Source organism: Pelophylax lessonae (assembly GCF_965119305.1).
Source record: "Pelophylax lessonae genome assembly, chromosome: 2".
NCBI lineage: Eukaryota > Metazoa > Chordata > Amphibia > Anura > Ranidae > Pelophylax > Pelophylax lessonae.
The window spans coordinates 412,453,887-412,474,706 of record NC_138769.1 but is presented as its reverse complement, the minus strand read 5'-3'; the positions used below and the strand labels follow the sequence as shown (position 1 = coordinate 412,474,706).

At 40.8% G+C, this 20,820-nt stretch overlaps 1 protein-coding gene across 1 annotated transcript in view; it reads left to right on the top strand.

Annotated features, from left to right (window-relative positions):
• The window catches only part of ABI3BP (ABI family member 3 binding protein), a 520,855-nt gene that overhangs the window by 167,643 nt on the left and 332,392 nt on the right, over positions 1-20,820 (top strand). The window contains exons 3-4 of the mRNA XM_082245218.1: positions 13,397-13,456; positions 14,355-14,487. Coding sequence (XP_082101344.1) covers positions 13,397-13,456; positions 14,355-14,487 — 193 coding nt within the window. The remainder of the gene's footprint in view (positions 1-13,396; positions 13,457-14,354; positions 14,488-20,820) is intronic.

Below are 20,820 nucleotides of genomic sequence, written 5' to 3'. Positions count from 1 at the left end.
TTGTTTTGACAGAACCTAAGAAGCTTGAAACCGTTGTATGCAAACTGAATAAATTATTCTATATTTTAGGCATCAATTGTGCTGAAAACCTTTCTTTTTAGATACAAATTTGCCCGAAGGAGTATAAAGAGGGGTTTGCATGGCTCTTCCCACTATATTAAAATGAAAGCATTTTCAGCCATCTTTGGATAACACCTACTTTGTATTTGTTACATGTCCCCATTCACATGGTATAACTTACTATGTGACTACAAATAAAAATTGCTGCTTTCCTTTTATAGATGCTGTTTTCTAGACACTCAAAGGGAAAAAAAAACCCTATTTAGTTCTATTTGTTTATGAGGGGGCTGGGGAATGGTATTTGCCATAAGTAACCCAATCTGTACTATGCAAGTTGATATCATAAATTGTAAACTGGATTTAAAAACACTGTCTGATTGTCTGATCTAACAAAGGTTTACCCGGTTTATAAGCTGGCCTTCTGCATTGTATGTTACTGAGAGATAGCTCAGTTTGTCCCCAGTCTGTGTGGGGACAGAGACACTGTTAGATTGTCCACAAATGCTTGCAATCTGCCCTGAGACCTTCCCCTAAGAAACATCTCAATGGTAAGAAATGTTTTAAACTTTTTTCTTTTTAGTATACTATGTGATTGGGAACATATAACAAACATATAGTGGGGTTTTCTCAAATTTGACTGCAAAAGTAAAAATACTCTTTAAGTGCAAAAAAATGAAGACATACTGTATTTCATAGCACATAATGGGGTTAATTTACTAAACTGAATGTTTACTGCCTTAGTAGCCTTAGTAATTAGGATGAAGCTGTCGTCACTTTAATCATCCAATCGTGTATAAACAAAAATATTGCTTTTTTAGTTACTTTAAGCCTGCAATACTTATATATACATTGTGGCTTTGAAGTGGTTTACCGGGATTATGGCTGAAGATATCAACCATAGCCTAGGTATCATTTTTTTGCAGCCAGCAGCTGGCTTTCACATTCTGAGAGGCTCATGAGCTGCTGCAATGCTTTCCAAAGCCGCGGGAGCTGACTCCCGCCCCCTTTTGCCGCTTGTCTGTGTTTTTTTAGGCTTACCATTTCGGCTGCTTCGCCCGATAATTGATCCGATGGGGTGGCTGGCTGCTCCCATATGCAATCAAGGAGTAGATACTCTTTAATCGCCTCTATGGCCTTGGAGGACGTCACTTTTATTCCAGGCTGGAAGTAATTTTTTTGTTTTTAAAGGTAAAGAAGAGATTTGGAGTCTTTTTAGACCCCAGATTTCTCCATAAAGAGGACCTGTCATCCTTATTTCTATTACAATGGTTACATTCCTTGTAATAGGAATAAACGTGAAAAAATAAATAAATAAGGGACAGTGTAAAAATAAAAATAAATAAGAAAAAAAAATGAATGCACCCCATGAAAAATGAAGGGGTCCTAATGGTGTAGTTATTTTAAAGTAGGTATTTATTTAAAAGTAGCAATTACATTTAAATTTAAAACAAACAGCTCCTGTAATGGACTGCAGGATACAAAGGTTTTCACATCACTTCCTCTATGCTGCAGTGTCACCTGCCTCACCCTACACGTGTCCATACGGTCATGTGACTTCATCAGGGTGGTCAGGGGATACTGCTGCACAGAGGAAGTGATGTGAGAACCTTTGTATCCTGCTGTCTATTACAGGAACTGTTTGTTTTAAAATTTTACTGACACTACTAAGGGCAACAATACACACTCTCATTATTTAAAGATGGGGCATAGTGAGTAGCCAGAGGTCAGATATCAGAAGAATAGAAAATACAGAGACACACAGTGGGGTTGATTTACTAAAACTGAAGTGTGCAAAATTTGGTGCTACTCTGCATAGAAACCAGATTCCAGCTTTTTTGTCAAAGCTTAATTGACCAAGCTGAATTTAGCCTGGGTTCACACTAGGGCGGCTTCAAAGTCACCCGACTCTGAAGCCGCCCCATGCAGCGCGATTTCAGCGGGGCTTGCATACGACTTTTCTAATAGAAGTCAATGCAAGTCACCCCCAAAGTAGTGCAGGAACCTTTTTCTAAGTCTGAGCGACTTGAGTTGCTCCAATTAGAACTGTTCCATTGCGCTGAATAGAGCGCGACTTGTCAGGCGGCTAAGTCGCCTGACAAGTTGCCCCAGTGTGAACTGGGACTTAGAAGCTGATTGGATACCATGCACAGCTGCACCAGATTTTGCACTCTCCAGTGTTAGTGAATCAACCCCACAATGTTCTTCCAACTATGTGGAAGTGCTGTATGAGGCCTAGAATGTTTTGAAGTGCTTGTATCCTTAGGGAGTACCGCAGTGGCTGGGTTGAATGGGTTTAGCCAAGATGGTATTGCCCTACAAAAATCTAGCTGTAGAGTATCTGTGGGAAAATAATAAATTCTAACAAGACTACCACATATGTTCACTTTAAGATTGCTATGCAATATTAAGTGAAGATAGAGTCCAGTGGGGAAAAGATTCATGAGATGATAAAACGAAAGCATTTTTTGTCTCAGAGCAGATTTCCTAAACCGGCAAATATTTGGATTAGATATATGTACAACTCATAAGAAAACTGGTGTACATAAATTGCGTTCATTCTTTTATGCACATAACTATAGGGATTTATGATACACATGGATTTTAGAGCTACTGAGAGCTAAAAAAAAAAAAAAAATCCATAAAGAAATAAAAATGGCATCTGCCTGTGTATCAAATTACAATGGAAATGTACTGTTCTTTAATTTACTGCTCATAGTTAAATATAATGTTGACATCATTGGCCATATTTTACTGGAACTATTAGTACATTCTATCACTGCACCACACATGTCTTTTACTCTGTACATATGTGTTCACAACAGCTGCTTCTTAAAAGGCCCATTTAAGTGCTCATGATGGACTGGTTATTTTATTTATTGGTTTTCTGATTTTCTCTTTTGACCCAATGTCAAGATTGGGCTTTGCCTGTGTGTAATAAACAACAGCTTTCCTTCAGGCATCATTTATTTGACTGGGAAATGGTAATAAGGGGACAGCGATGACAAAGGCCAGACAATGTGCAAGGTATTGCCGCCTGTTGCTCACACCAGCCAATTATCGTAAGACCCTCAAGGTTCCCTCTAATATGGACCCTAGGTATAGTGTATAGGTACATTATAGGCACTGCTGATACATTACAACTACACACGCAACAGTCTCTTCAGATTTGTGTGCTCTTTAGAGAAATAAAAAGCCAAGTTATTAATTTCTACATCTAATAAAAAAGGTACAGTTAAAAAAGACAGAAGCATATTTGTCTCAAAAGGCTAAGTAAGGTGCATGGGCTGGTGTTCACTGAGGAGCACACGTGGACTAATGACCTCTCACTATGAAAGCAAATATATAATACATACAAATGACACATTTGGCCTGACTTTGACATTGTTGGGGAGATTTACTAAAACTGGTGCACACAGAATCTGGTGCAGCTATGCATAGTAACCAATCAGCTTTTAGGTTTTATTGTAATTTGTAAAGCCTACTTGAACAAGCTTTATTTAGAAGCTTATTGGTTACTATGCACAGCTGCACCAGATTCTGCGTGCACCAGGTTTGGTCAATCCCCCCTTGTATTACTAAAATCTTTTCCACATGCATAATTAACTTTTGGACATTGCATTGTTAGAAAAGTAATTTTCCCTGGCTAGATTTATTTGTTTTAATCCTTTTTTATTTGTTTTAATCCTTTTTTTGTGAGAAATGTTTAGCACACAGATGGACTTTTGAGCATCATCAGAGCATGTCCAACAAGTCTTTTTGGTAACAGGCATTAAAGCTTCTCTTGCCAGCCAAAGTATGCAGTTGACTGGCTTGAGTCCCCTCTTAACACAAACTGCTGCACTTCCTAAATCCTGTTTCCATATACTGGAAAAGCTGCATCCTAGGAACCTCCAGAGACAATCTCTACTTGGATTTCTGTACGGGTCACATTTCAGTATAGTTAGGGAAATCACAGAAGAATAAATAGACACGTCTTTAAAAAATGCTTGCTACCTTTATACACTTTCAAAAACAAAATAATAATATTAAAAATAAAATCTATTACTATAACTATGATTTTTGAAAACACAGGCCTCTGGGGTGGGTTCCGTATGTAAAGTACAGTATATGAAAACAAAATCCCTAAAATTGCATATAAGATTCAACAGGTTAAAGTAATTATAATTTTTTTTAAATCTGCTTTCATGAAATCACACCCAGTGATCCTGCCCTAAATGTCCCTGTGCAGACACTTACTGTTGTAGGGTGTCCCACAATTGCTCTCCTACATTGTTACCTTGTGACACACTCTCCTGGTGAAACCTACAAGGAGCTGTGACCCAGAACATTTTACAGGCATGGTCCACTGTTGTCCATATCAGTAAACCCACCATTAAAAAAAGACGACCAACAGTTGGCTAGAGGGAGTGTATGCAGACAGAAAATGGTTGCAAAGATGCTGGAGGAGATGAGCAGTACCGATATGCACAAAAATTAAACAAATTATTTTATTAAAAAAAGACCATTGTTTATTACACACAGGGCTTGAGTTACTAAAAATGGAGAGTACAAAATCTGGTGTAGCTGTGCATGGTAGCCAATCAGCTTCTAAATTCAGCTTGTTCAATTAAGCTTTTAGCAAAAACACCTGGAAGCTGATTTTTTTTCTATGGAGCGCTACACCAAATTTTGAACACTGCAATTTTAGTAAATCAGCCCCATTGTTCTTCAGCAAACTACATACCAGTCAGAGTTTACATGCACTTTATAGGAGTCTTTTTATTAAAAAAAATTGCTGTACGAATGTCTTAGCCTTCACACAGCCATCCCAAGTAATCCTCCTAATTTATCTGATATGTTTATTCCCTATGATCGCCAGCTCCATAGGAAATAAACAAATTTGACAAAAATGACCTTTATATAAATATACCTCTAAGGCCTCATTCAGACAGGCCTGTTCCTTACAGCCTCGTTCCTTACCACTTGTTTGAATCCTTAAAATAGCAAACCAATGAATCACTACACACAGTGTCAGAGCAGTTGAGGCTTGGCTCCATTAAACTTGAAGGGGTAGGGTTTATAGCAGGGGTACTGCCCACTGAATGCAGCAGGGTTTTTTTTTTATTTGGCATGCTGTGGCACGTGTAAAGTCCTAAGAAGCTACAATGTCTTTTTAGATGGGCAGTCAGAAGTCAGTAAAGCCAAGGTTTAACCGCCCCCCCTGGCTGCCCATGTGAATGAGCCTTAAGTGTGGCAGTTTGATGCTCATTTTACTGCATTAAAATGATTGGTCCAGGAAATAATAATGCAACTTTTGCAGTAATATATTGGATTATGTACTCTGCTTGCATGATGGTGCTGCTATATAATATGTCCTACAATGTTGCATTTAAACATTGTATACAGGAGGATTAGCTTTTAGTTAGCTTCCATCACATTTTTGTATATCTTTAAAAGCTTTTTAAGCAAATGGTTTTGATTGTAAACATGTAAACAAAACTATACTCAGCATATGCATCTGTTATATTTCATCAGCTTTTCCATTTCAAATACTTTTTAGACTTTACTCATATTCAATGTGCAGAGCTGCAAAGCTGGAAAGAAGGGAAAGGAAAAGTTTAGGCATAAAATTGGTTTTGTTTATGTAAAACCTTTCTCCTCCAGACTATGCTGTCTTTTGATATGTTTCTTCAGCTCGTTTACTAATCCTTGCCAGACGTATAAACAACAGTTCATTTGTAGCGGTGACAGGCCCACAATGCATTGTAAAACCATATAAATTACAAGGCACCTAAATATAAAATATGCCACAGTTACCCTGTTGGAACTACTGACAAAGAAGATACTGGTGCTGAAGAGATATAACTTCTAGCAACTTTTAGATTGATTTTAGATTTTTTGATTCTTTCATAATGGTTTCTCGTACTGCACATTTACACCAGCAACATGTTACAACACGTAGCCACTGTGTGCACTGCGATTTTTACAGTACATCACACACTGGGTTGATTGGCTAAAACTAAAGAGTGCAAATTCTGGTGTAGCTGTGCATGGTAGCCAGTCAGCTTCTAACTTCAGCTCGTTCAATTAAGCTTTGACAAAAGAAACCTGGAAGCTGATTGGTCTCTTTGCAGAGCTGCACTCTCTGGTTTTAGTAAATCAACCCCTGTTTATCTTTTTCTTTTTTCCATTTTTTTTTTTAAATCAAGAAAAGCTTTATTGAGAAAAATTCACACGATTACAGTCAGAAAGAAAAAAAACTTTCGGATAGCGACATCAAACAATAAACATTACACAATCCACGCCACACCACATTCCCCCCAAGGTTATCATAGTCAAGCACAGTGCGACAAACACACAGCATTGTAAAATATAAGAAAATGCAGGAAACACCCCTACCCCTCCCACCCGAGCCAAGATTGAGCATATATATCTCTCAAAAATTACAGTAACAAACGGTCCAGGATAAGATCATCAGGGGCCATGGCCGGGCTGTTCAGCCACACATCCCATACCTTAGAGAATTTCTGAGGCACCCCCCTATGTTGATATATAACCTTCTCCATACGTAAAGTAGAAGCCATCTGTTCCAGCCACATCCCATACGTGGGTGGCTCCTGCGCTATCCAGTGTCTCAGGATCAGTAGACGGGCCTGAAAAAGTGCCCGACTGGCGGCCTCTCGCAGAAACGTATCTTCCACTACCGCTTCCAGTATCCCCAAAATGCAATGTCTGGGATCCCCAGGGATAGCCACCCCCAGAGTTCCATTATTGGCAGACAGCACCGCGGACCAGTATCTGTGCAGCTTTGGACATCGCCACAGCAAGTGAACCAAGTCCCCCACCTCTCTCCGGCATCGTCCACAGAGGTCATCGTCACGAAGACCCATGGCATAGAGTTTCAGGGGAGTGTGATACACTCTTAGCAGGATGTAAAGCTGCGACACCTGGTGTGAAGCATTGAGAGAGCAGCTACGGACTACCTCCAAGGCCTCCTCCCACTGTTCCCCCGGGATCTCCCCCACATCCATGCTCCAACGGTCACAAGCCCGGCTCGGGGTACTTTTCCAGGAAAGATCCCAGAAGAGAGGCATAGCAGCCTGATATGAATCCCTTGGTGTCCTGAAATTGTTATTTGAAATTGATTGGTGCGCTAAACTGTCAAATTTCCACAATAATAACAATAAATTCAATAAATTGAAAAATTATGTGAAAAAATCCAAAACTTAAAAGTCCATTCTCTTGTGACAACGTGCAAATGAATAAACTTTTGGTGACTGGAACAATAATGTGAATCCTGAAACTCAATTCGATAACTGTGATAACCACGTGAGATGATCCCCACCACCGACAGGTTATCTTCTTACCAGATAGACTTGGGTCAAGCGTGAGTTAAATACATATATAAATGCCAGCTCAATCCCCATGCACCTTCACCCGGAGTGTGTATACACAGCAAGCCGCTTACCAGATGTCAAATAGGCTTGGCATAGGGAATAGAGTCTCCTCACTCCAGAACACAGGCTGTCAGCTGATATAACGATTCCAATACAAGTGATGTTCTATCTCCTTATGGCTCCGCAATGGATATGTAAAGGATGCAAACGGACCAATAGTGCATTACCCCCGATTTATTTAAAAGTAATAGGCAAATACACTTACATATATCCTTAGGATCACAAGCAATGAACGAATGTTGGAGTCAGGAACGCTCCCGCGTCCGGCTGCAGCAACGGACGTACGGGATGACGCGAGTGACGGCGCGACACGCCTCCTCTCTGACGCGTTTCCTCTTACGAGACTTCCTCCGAGATAGGAGGGTTGCATAAGGAAAAAAACAGGGGTTGGGGACAGGAAAAGCTGTCTTAGAACTGCCTGTGCCCTCATCCTGTCCGGGAGCGAGAAGCGCTCCTGAAGCTGTTCAAAGGTCAACAGGGACCCCTCCCGCACAACATGTGTAAGGTGTGTCACCCCATATACTCGCCACCTTTCACCCTGGTCCAACTTGCATAGTTCCGGATAAGTCCTATTGTCCCATATCGGGCTAAAGTTAGTATAACCCAATGCTCGCTGAAGTTGTTTAGTTTTGTCCCATATTTTTTGTAGTAATCTATATGTCGGGAAGCGCTTATTAGGTTTAGAAAAAAGTTGCGCCTCAAGTCCCTCCGGCACCCCGCGCGCGCCAACAAACCACTGCATAACCATCAGTGCCGCGCCCGTACGCTACCTGGATACCGCCCCCACCAGATGTTGCAACTGTGAGGCCAAATAGTACAACCACGGATTAGGAAGGGCAAGGCCCCCCCACTTCACGAGGCTTCTGTAGCTGCTCCATACGTACTCTAGCTGCCTTACCCTTCCACAAAACAGTCCGGAAAAGGGTGTTAACTATGCGGAAAGTTTTCAGTGGAATAACGATAGGAGAATTATGGAGGAAATATAACAATTGCGGCATCAAGACCATCTTTATAAGGTTCACCCTCCCGGCTAGTGATAGCCAGAGTTTGTTCCAAGTCCTGATTTTGTCCCGAACCTGGTAAGAAGGGGGCTAAGATTGAGTAAGCTATACTGGGTCGGGTCCGCTGAGACCACGACCCCCAGGTATTTAAACTGCTGAACCGCGGGGACCGGGCAGTGTGGACCCAAGGAAGGGGCATCAGTCCTGTCCAGTTGCAAGAGGGTGGATTTGGACCAGTTTATAGTGAGTCCGGAAAACCGACCGAACTCAGTAATAACTGTCATAGCCGAGCGCAGGTAAACATCAGTGTCACCCAATGTCAGGAGCATATCGTCTGCGTAGAACAGGACTTTATCCTCAAATGGTCCAAACCGGAACCCCACGATGCATTGCTGAGCTCTTATGCGCGTCGCAAGGGGCTCTATCGAAATGGCAAACAATAGGGGTGATAGCGGGCACCCCTGTCTCGTCCCCCTTCCCAGTGAAAAACGTGCGGATACCCTGCCCCCCTCCCTAATGGTAGCCGTTGGTTGAGAGTACAATAACTTTACCCATGATAGGAATATAGGGCCAAAACCAAATGATTCCATGGTCGCCCAGAGGTATCCCCATTCCACACTGTCAAATGCCTTATTGGCATCCAGGGACAGCAGTGCCCTCTCCCCCGCGTTATCCACCGGCGTCTGGATCGCAACAAACAGGCGACGCAAGTTAAGGGCCGTAGGTCTATTGGGCATAAAACCCGCCTGGTCTTCATGAATGATATGCGTTATAACTTTTTTAACTCTACGCGCCAGAACTTTAGCCAGTAACTTGACATCCGCCTGGAGCAGAGAGATGGGCCTGTATGATCCCGGGTCCGTAGGAGATTTATCTGGTTTGAGTAATAATATGATGCTAGCCCTAGTCATAGACTCCGGAAGGGCCCCCACCTCCCTCGCCCTCTGGAACACCTCCAATAATCTTGGCAATAACAACAGAGAGTAATTCTGGTATATTTCAGCAGGAAGGCCATCACCCCCAGGAGCCTTAGATCCCGGAAAGAGGGCCACCGCTTCCAGCAACTCCTGTTCCGTAATCGGGGCCTCAAGCTGCAGCCGCTGTTCCTCCGTCAACTGCGGTAGAGGAGTGGCACCCAGAAAGTCCTGCAGCTCTTCCGGACTTTTTTCCATTTTTAACTTTATTGGAATGTCTCAAAGTAACATTCCGTTCATCTTTATTCACAACAATGCATTTGTCATGATTCAGTGGCAGAGATGACCAGATTTGCAAAGCTACACAAGGAAACTGTGACTGAAAGATATAGGGAAGTAAATGTATTAATAGTAAAGAAAAAGACATGCACAGACCAGGAAAACAGTGAACATAACAATACAGGTGAACCACAACCATATAATTAAATGCCCAACAGGGAATACATGAGATGCAAGAAAGGGGGGAATCAGGGCTAGCTACTGGAGCAAGGGGAGCAGATGTAGGGCAGCAGGGTACAGGATGCAGATTGAAATCAGGAACAGGAGCAGGATAAATGGCACAAGCTTCAGACTAAAGTCTTGTACACACGATCAGATTATGGGATCGATTTCCATCCGTTTTTTTTTTGCATGCTAGTCTCATATGGAAAGTGAAGACACAATTTGCAGAATCTATCAGTGTAAATTACATTACAAACTCTGGAATGCTTCTTTTTACCCCTTACTGTATGTTTCCTACTGCTGACCACTTTACTCTGTATGCTGTATTGTACCTTTATTTTATTGCATTTTGTTGAAGCACACTGTAAGCTATATAATTATATGTCTGACTACTCCACTGTATGCTGTATTGGGGGTGCACAAGTGGAAATAGGGACCACCCACCCCTCATAAAGTTGCCCAATGAAGGTCTACCTATCCACCCACCAAACACAAATACATACACAGTACCTGCAGTAAAAGTGGTTGAGTGATTATTACATTATAACAACTGCAGTTATGAAGACACTTACCTTTACTGTACTGCTTTGCTGTTTCACCACTCTCTTCCTGCTACTTTTCCGTTGATCATTGCTACTTTCAAATTCAACCTGGGAAAACATTGAGCAGTAAATTCTGCCTACATAGTAAAGACAGAGGAGTTTGGGAAGGCAGGGTCCCGCTGTGCCAGTCACAGCAATGGGCATGGGGTCTGTAAGAGTCCCAGCCACAGTGTCTGAGGTCTGTAAGAGGCTGTGGCAACACAACATTTGGGGCCCTTTGTGAAGGCAGGTGAAATAGCATAGCATGACTGTGTTCTGGTTTGCTACAATACAGGAGGGACCGGCCCTACTCACACATTTTCTGGTCCCTTCCTGCCTTGAGTCCCATAAGAACTTTGTGGGTGACTAAAGTGGCAGTTCCTCTGCTGCCTTATTACATTCTACTATGTGGGTTCTAAAAGAGTAAATAAAGTTTCTAGTATGATTGACAACATGCATTTAAAGGGTAAAGTTTTTTTTAATAGAGTAGGGAATGAGTAAAACCCCTCTATATATTTTGTGTTTGCATCCTGTTGGGGAGATTTTCTTTCACTTCCTGTCACAGAAAAGGAAGTAAATATCTACATTGACAGCGCCAGTGTCCCTTGACAGTGCTAGAGCATACAGTTATGAAAACATTTTAGTTTTTAATTTTTGTGAATGGAGAAGAGCTCTTTTTTTACATTTCTGTTGCTGTATTTTTCATTTTGGTAATTTTTCAAAGAAATGTTAATAGTTAGTCAATACCAGATAAATATTATTTAAGTAACTGATGGCTCAGGCTTGCTCATACTTATTGTAAACATATAAATAATCTGGTAACAAGACGGAAACCTTGTTGGTGGGTGGGATGAGAATTTTTGTGAGGAGATATTAGATCTTATTGCTGGAGTCTTTCAAAGATAAAATAAACCAGGGAGTAATTCAACCAGCTGACATCTCCTCACAAAAAAATAGTATTGGGTGAACTTACAATTGAGCAGAATTAAAAGGGACCAGGCTTTCAACTTTCTTAGACATGTATGTAAAGATTGTGCCATTATCAGTTTCAAATATTCTTCTGTTTGTAAGAATAATAAAAGCGAATGGTTTACGAATGATTGTATACATTCAGCTGGTAATCTGTGATTAACTAAAGTCCTCATAAATACAGATGTGGCAAAAAAAGATAAAAAATAAAGCTTAACGTTCAATATGAAGAGCTTGCTTTGACCATTATCTATGTAACAGAAGTGAGAAAAAGTATAGATATTCTTTAAAGAGACCCTGTTACCAACTTTAAAATATTATAGGTTAAAGCTAAGAAAAATCAGACTTTAAATGCATATATTCAGCCTTTTTGCTTTCCATAAACATTTTCTTTGTTTTTTTTTTGTTTTTTTTGTTTTTTTTTAATTGAATTACAATGTGCCTCTGAACTTGTTGGGAAAACATGTCTACTTCACTAAGCATCAGCACAGCGTCTTCCCTCCTTGCACATAAAAGTCCTCTCTTCTTCTGGAAGTTTATAATCACTGTGAGGTTGATTTACTAAAACTGGAGAGTGCAAAATCTGGCGCAGGTCTGCATAGAAACCAATCAGCTTCCAGGATTTATTATCAGAGGGTAATTGAACAAGCTGAACTTAAAGCGGAGTTCCGGGCACAGAATCGTTTTTTCAATGAACATACCCCCGGGACAGTCAGGGCTAGTACATTCCACAATGGCTAGCCTCTGATCTGTCCCGGTTCGCACTTACCTGCAAGAAGAAATACTCACTTTTAAAATTTCTTCTCCAGCGTTGCCATCTCTGTTATGGGCAGCTGAAGCCAGCGCGATCCTCTTCTGCGTCCTCTTTTCCCAGAATGCGCCTTCACCGGCAACTCTCATCACTACCGATGCGGCGGCGCATTCCTCCACAGCTTATGGGCATGCCCAGAAGCTGTTTAGCAGGGAATGCGGCGTCGCACCGGAAGTGACGAGCGGGGCCGGTGCCGTCGCATTGATTCCTGGGAGCGATGACGTTCAGCTCCCAGGAATCATTGCAAACTGGAAGTGACGGCGCGGGCCGCGGCCACAGAGGGAGGAAGTGGAAAATAGGTGAGTAATTCTTTCTAGAATTACAAGGTAAGTAAAAAAAAAAATAACCCTAACTATCCAATTCCTTTTCAGGTGAAGAAGAGCAAGCGGATGGACACAAAATCGATTAGGTTGATTTTGTGCCCGGAACTCTGCTTTAAAAGCTGATTGGCTACCATGCAGAGCTGCACCAGATTTTGCCCTCTCACATTTTAGTAAATCAACCCCTGTCTGCTCTAAATCTGTTGGAGCCAGTGACTTCACTTCCAAGATGGCAACACCCAGCAGCTATCTCAGGGCTTTTGGATGTCCACATAAGGGAGGCTATACAGGTAAGTGACATTCCTAAAATATGTTAAATGCAAATATTATCTTATGAGAGGATTGTTAAAATAAATGATTTGGCAACACGGTCTCTTTAACATCTGTGCACGTAGGCAGTTTATCCTCAGGCCCTCCAATGAACTTTTGCTATAACTCTGAAGGAGAGCCGGAGTGGAATATGCAGACGTCTTAAAGACATTTGGCCTCTATTTGTGCATGTGCATGCTATGGGGAAAAAAACACATCTCAGAAACCAGATCAAGCAAGACATATTGGTAATGATCAAGAAGTCAGTTTGCAATACCATATGAGAAATCAATTTTTTGTGCCCTCTATGACATATAGTTTAGGAATGTTATATAAAATGTATGTTTCATGTGTGTTTGTTTTTTCCTTTTCTACCTCACAAACTATTTGTTTAATGCAATTAAAAGTGATTAATAGAATGGAAATGTTGTTCCTTTATTGAAAAAAAATGTTATGCTCAGGTCATTCATTCTGTGTTTTATTGTGTTTTTTAGAGGCAGAGGCAAGATATTTAATAGCTGTGAAGCCGAATGAAAACCATAAGACGTGCAAAGGTAATACTTTCAGGGCGTACACATTGTCACAAACAATATAGTTATAGTAACAAATCAGTTAGGTGATAACAGAACCACAAGTGATACAGCTGAAGGGCTTAAATTTAACTTCCATGCTGACACCATTCCTCATGTATTTACACATTGCTCTCATACATTGAAAGGGGTCTCTAAAAAAAAAGTAGTATTCCCCCCAAGGAAATATAGCCTGATGCTCAAGGGCACTGTGCTTTTAGACACAACTAGTGCCCAGGAGGCGCTGTTGGTATAGAGGTGGTTTAAGTGCAATCTCCCTGTCTTTCGAAGGAGTGCAAGCAGATTACAACCCTCTTAGGGGAACTAGTAAAGGACGTATTGTCCATTCCATAGTGCATGTAACGTGTAAGAATATTGCATCATTGACCATATTAGGTACATAGCCAGTAATGCCACAAGAATCCCAAATAAGTTACCCCCAAAAATACAAATATGGCTGGAGTTCCATTCATTTCTGCATAATCTGTAGTTTATTTGAAGCTCCATTCCTAAGGAGTTTGAGATATGTTAGTCACTGCCTAGGTAAAAAGCCAGGATCAGAATCGCCAAGCCAGAGCATATATCTTAAAAATGAGTCAGCAATGACGCTACCCTATTGCTATCTTGCTATCTTCCAGGATTCACTTTAAGAAATCCGCAAAAAAAATATATATATATATTCTTGATAATATATTGAGCGTCATTTCCGGGAGAAACCCCACTAAAATTGAAAAACAATGTTATACAAGTAATACTGTAGCTATACCCGATGAAAATGTGCTTTTACCATAATTTTAACCATTTACTGTCTTTACTGCTCTTATTCATTTTCCCAGATTTAATTTAAGATGAGGACTAACTTGTTCCTTTTTTATTCACCCAGAAAAAAATTCATCTCAGAAACCTCTTCAGCTTGTCATTGGCACTCTGACACCTACATCTGTGTATCTTTCATGGGGAATTCTTATAAATCCACAAGTTGACTGGTCTGCTCTCAGCAAATGCCCGAATGACAGGTAAATATGCTTAAATTGGCCATGCCTGTGGGTGCTGGACAATGTACAGCACTTGTGTGGTAAACTGTCATATAAATAACCTCATACATGTGAAACTGCTAGCAGCTGGAATATGTCTATCTAGATTGTGAACATTCACAGCTTAAAAATATAGCTGGGAACTTTCTAATGTTGACCTTTTAGGATTTTCAGATAAAATATGAAAGGACCCTAACTGCATAAACAGAGTAAACTTAGAGGCTGAATTACTGATTGTTTGAACTGTGAACCTCTCTCCTACTGAGGTGGACAACCAATTGCTTTACCAAAGCATAATAATGTGATCTGTTGTTATTACTGTTAGCCAGGTGGATAAAAATTGATGATTTTTTTTAAACAATCAAAAAAAATCAGATTTTTTTTAATATAAATCAGATTTTTTTTATTTTTATCAAATATATTTTAATAAAATGTTTTTGGAGTAAAAATCCATCTAAAGATAGTTTTAAATTTTAGATACATTAATAGTTTAGCTTATTCAGCATGAAATGGAGCTTAGCTATGTGGCATGAGGCTGTACATTCTGCAATAGTTACATTTTTGGTAAACTCATTCAATGAATCCAAGCTCTGCAAGCTGAGATGACATGCACTGCATTGATGCATTCATACAATTTCACACTAACTACCAGCAAAAATTAGTCCTTACATTTAAAGAGCACCTGTCATTTCAGACCCATAATGGCAGCGCCTGTTAGCGGGCATCCACTCACCTGCTGCCACCACGTCCCTCACCTTGTTGTGTCACTGCTGCATCACAAGCCATCCCATTAAAGTGAATGGGACTGTCAGTGAGTCAACAGCAGGTCAGAGGAGGAGCTGCTGTGGGACAGAGATGACAGTTGCTCTTTAACAATTATGATTTAAATCAAGTTGATTGAAATCAAGCCTTTTTACTAGTGATTTAAATAATGATTTAAATTGTGATTAAAATCGACTTGATTTAAATCAAATCCACCCTGCTGTAAGATTTTTAACAAATTAAATAAGCTTTATCCTGGCCCCACACCGGTGCGTTTTATATTAGATTTGATTTGCCAGATCAACAAATTTGACCAACAGCTCTCTAGCAATAGTGTCTACCTTCCTGGATACTTTTAGATTGAACTGGATAGGTCTCTTACACTAAATAGCGGCTAGTAATAAAGCTTATTTATCCGACAGATCAAATCTGCAACAAAATCTGACTGTATATGACAATTCTAGAGATGTATGTTCCCACTTTGTTTTCTCCTTCACGTTACTAAAATAATGATGAACAATCTGGATTCCAAAATCCTATGTTGTTTGAAAAGAGCACAGGAAGGCCCATATAGCAGCCCCCTTTCTCAATTACTGTATGTCCATTGTGTTATCATATTCCAAATTGTTTTAAGCCATGTACAATATTTTTGAGTCGTCTAGCGCAGTGTTCCCCAACCCCCGGGCCACAGACCGGTACCGGTCCGTGGATCAAACGGTACCGGGCCGCCTGAGGAACTTTAAATTACTTTACTGTCTCGGCAGTGGTGGCCGGGGTGCAGAGCAGTGCGCCCTGAGCCTTCCCATTGTGTGACAATGCTGAATGAAAATTGGCATCTCTGCATTGAAAGGGGGGGAACGCTGGCATCTCTGCATTGAAAGGGGGAATGCTGGCATCTCTGCATTGAAAGGGGGCACGCTGGCATCTCTGCATTGAAAGGGGGCACGCTGGCATCTCTGCATTGAAAGGGGGCACGCTGGCATCTCTGCATTGAAAGGGGGCACGCTGGCATCTCTGCATTGAAAGGGGGCACGCTGGTATCTCTGATTTGGCGTTCTAGTGAGTTAAATAAAATAAATCACTTTATATTCATTTTTTGGTGTAACTGTATTTTATTTTGAAGGCATGTTTAAATACAATTAAATTAAAATTATTAAATCAAAACAAGCGGGCCACGGAAAAATTATCAAATGTTTACCGGTCCGCGGCGATAAAAAGGTTGGGGAGCACTGCTCTAGCGTACATAGAACATGCAAATACTACAGTAAAACTTTAGATTCTTCTCTACTAGAGATTAAAAAAACATTCACTATAGGCAACTTACTGACATTGTTAAAGATAGTAACCACATCAGAATTTTGCTAAGGAAATGTCAGTTCCCCTTTTTCTTGACGAGGTGAGTTTGAAAAATGTATGTCACTTTCATCCCCGTAGGAGTTTATAAGCGAATGTCACTACCACAGCCATACAGACACGCACACTGCCTGATTTTGTGGAAGACAGTTAGCTGAATTACAGCGTGCAATCAGAGTTTTTCTATCTTACATTTTGTCCATTACAGATATAATAGTGTTTAGGAATTTGTGAAACTCTCCCCTGACCTCTGAACACCCCTATCACTGCTGGTGTCCTGAACAATGCTTGTATCATACACCCATCACTATGTATTACTATTTCTTCTCATGCAAATTTCCCCAGTATATGTTTTATAGACTAGTATTAGCTCATTTTGTAGTTTTGTCTCCATAGCCAGTATGGTCTTGATTCTAATATAAACATTTCTGTAATTTAGATCCTGCAATTATAGCCAATGGTTGGATTTGCTGCACAACAACAACTAAACTGCTGTGTATGGCTGTATACCAGTTTTTATACTGTATGTATTCTTTTTAGAATCATAAACTTCTCTAAGTAGTGTCTGTGAAGGTTCTCATTTATCCAGGTCATGGCAAAGCTAGTAGCAGTTACTTACATTCAACTGGACTTTTATAATACAGAACACATCCAGTTGAATCTTGAATGTGACTAATGTTGTGGAGTTCAATCAAGACAACTTATCTTACAGAAAGATGTTTAATAAAAAAAAACCCCACATGTGCATAGACCTTCTCCAGGGAGTAGAACGCACATACATGGTTGGCCAGCTGGCATAATAAAAATAAGTAGAACACATTTCTAAAGAAGACACAGTATACATAATAATTAGGTCAGGAGCAAGATAGCCTTTGGCATGTCTAACCTCTGCTAACCTATGACCTGTTTATAGCTGTAAACGGCAATAAAACTGTTACAGGTTACTCTGTAAATTACCACGAGAAGTAATGGAGAGTTCATCATGACACAAACGTGAACCATTGCATAACTCAGGCCAATTTTATATTCCTTTATTTGACATTTCGGTTCACTTGTTTATTATTTTCCCCTTTATTTGCATTACTAAATATCTAAAATGCATTCACACACAACAATCACGCCTTTCTTGAGTTTCTGGAGAGAAAAGGGAAATGGTCACAATGTGAAGAGGAACCACTTTACAGCATTTCTTCACACCTGCTTAAAACTTTTGCACAGTACTCTATTGGCGCTTTTCCCCTGCATGGAACCGTACCGGTTCGGCACGCTTTTTTGCTTTTCCACTGCTGGTACTGCATGGTATAGGGTCGGAACGGTTCGGTACGGTACGGTATAGGTTTGCTTTTCCACTGCATGGAACCGAACGGTACGGTACGGCTCTGAAAAAACAGTACCTACTCGATTGTGGTTCCAACAGGTACCAAACTGGTACCATATCCCACAATCCTTTGCATGCAGTCACTACTAGCCACTGATTGGTCAGAGAATCCCACCCACCCCGTTGTTATCCCACCCACTTAACTTTAGTACTACTTTAGTGGAAAAGCAAACCTATACCGTACCGTACCGAACTGTTCCGACACTATACCATGCGGTACCAGCAGTGGAAAAGCAAACCGGGCCAAGCAGGGCCGAGTAGAGCTGAGCCGGTACGAGCCGGTACTTGCAGTGGAAAAGTGCCTTATGTGTGTATTTGCGTGTGACCATTCATAAATAATATGTTTTTATTTATATCAGGGCATTTCTGTGATACTTTTAATCAACTGTATTTATAGCATTATAAACACACTTAGTTACAAGTGTCACAAGAATGTCTTGATATAAATAAAAACATAGTTGTTGGCTCCTCTCCCATAGGTTTTTTATTACTTTCAATTCATGTGTTAACTTTTATTTTGTCATCTTTTATATTTTTTTTTTTTATTCAAGAGTATTTGAGCCCCTGATTTTGCGAGACTATGGACTCAAATCTCACTTAGGCCAGCAATAGATGAAGCAAATTTCTTTGCTGCAACAACAGACAGTGTTAATGCGGGAATCTTTCCTGCTGGGCCGTTGTCTTCTCCCGACGGAGAAGACAGTGGTTAGTGCTAACGGCTATAGCAGCTGCTCTCGATAATCACAAGAGAATCTGGCAAGCTGGTTGTACCCAAATTGATCAATCACAGCTGATCACGATGTAAAAACACATGCCGGTTATCGGCTTTCCTTTCCTCATGCTGACAGAGTGAGGAGAGCCAATAAACAGGTTGTGTGAAAGGGACATCTACACTGATAATTAGGGCACTGATTATCGGTGTCCTGATTATCAGTGTAGTCCCAACGGTCCCCATTAGTACTGCCTATCAGTGCCCACCAGTGCTGTCAATCAGTGCCCATCATTGCCTCCTCATCAGTGTAACCTATCAGTGCTATCAGTGCCCATCAGTGTCACCTACCAGTGCCACCTATCAATGACCATCAGTGCTCCCTATTAGTGCTGCCTATCAGTGCCCTTCAGTGCCGCCTGTCAGTGCCACCTATCAGTGTCCATCAATGCCACCTATCAGTGCAGCCTCATCAGTGCCTCCTCATCATTGCCTACCAGTGCCGCCTCATTAATGCCCATCAGTGCAGCCTATCAGTGCCCACAAATGCCACCTCATCAGTGCAGCCTTCTAGTGCCAATCAGTGCAGCCTCACCAGCGCCCATCAGTGAAGGAGAAAATTACCTGTTTGCAAAAATTTATAACAAACTATGAAAAACTTTTTTATTTTAAAAATGTTTGGCCTTTTTATCATTTATTTAGCAAAAAAAAAAAAAAGAAACCCAGTGATAATTAAATACCACCAAAAGAAAACTCTATTTGTGTGAATAAAATGATAAACATTTCATATGGGTACAGTGCTACATGACCATGCAATTGTCACTCAAAGTGTGACAGCGCTGAAAGCTGAAAATTGGCCTGGGCAGGAAGGGGATGAAAGTGCCCGTAGGAAAGTGGTTAAGCTTTGAAAAAAAAAACTGGGCGCTGATTGGCTACCACGCAGAGCTGCACCAGATTTTGCACTCCCCAGGTTTAGTAAATCAACCCTTGTGTGTTTTTTTATCCCTTTTAGGTATGATTTAGGTATGATTTAAGATGCTATTATGGCAATAATAAAAGATTTGTCATTTGGTGTAGTTCGTTACAAAGTTAAAGCGGAACTTCTGCTCATTTGCTTCCCCCCCCCCCCCCCCCGTCCAGTACCACATTTGGCACCTTGCAGGGGGAGGGGGGAACGGGTACCTGTTTTTGACAGGTACCCTTCCCCACTTCCGGGAGACAGCGCTGTCCCTCAGAAGTTTGGCCCCCTCCTCCTTCCCCCGCCACCGAGCCAATCCGAATGCGCATGCGCACTAGGGACACCCGCCCGTGAAGCCGTAAGGCTTCACTGCCCGTTTCTTTCACCGGCAATGGTGGAAGCAGCACCCGACAGCCGATGGAGCTGCGGTGCCGACAACGCTGGATTGCAGTACAGGTAAGTGTCCTAATATTAAAAGTCAACAGCTACAGTATGTGTAGCTGCTGACTTTTAATTTTTGGAGGGGGAGGCACGAGGCTGGAACACCGCTTTAAATTGTGTACCAAATTTCAGAATGTTTCTATCACTTTGCTATATTCACACATAATAAGATTGTATGAATCACTCAGCATAACTTTTGTAGCTTCTCTGAGCCCAGACTGGAAATGTAACAATTCTGACTCTTGTCATAAGCGCTCATATTTTTGGAGTGTATATGTTTGTCAAGATTATTTCATTAGCAATATATGACAGATTTTCTCTGCTGCACTGTAATGTTTTGAAAGCATTTCTTAACTGACTTTGTCATTCTTGTGTACAATAGGTCCTGTTTGTCTTCTGTTTTTCTTGCTATGGAAACTAAAGTAAAATTCATTTCACCCAGGTGATATGGGAAAAACGCGAAACATTCCTCACTTCCAAAAATATTTGTTTTCCTATAATCACAGACATAATACTTTAGCTGAATATTCACAGTAACCCTCATGTCCACATATACATTTTTAACCATCCTTGAAGTTATTGTATGTGTGAGTCATAAGAATGTTAACAAGGGCTTGTTGATATTTGAACATGTCATCTTGTCAGAACATTGTAATCACAAATGGCCTGACAAATTCTGCAGTGCAGGTTTCATTAAACGTAATATGAACAATA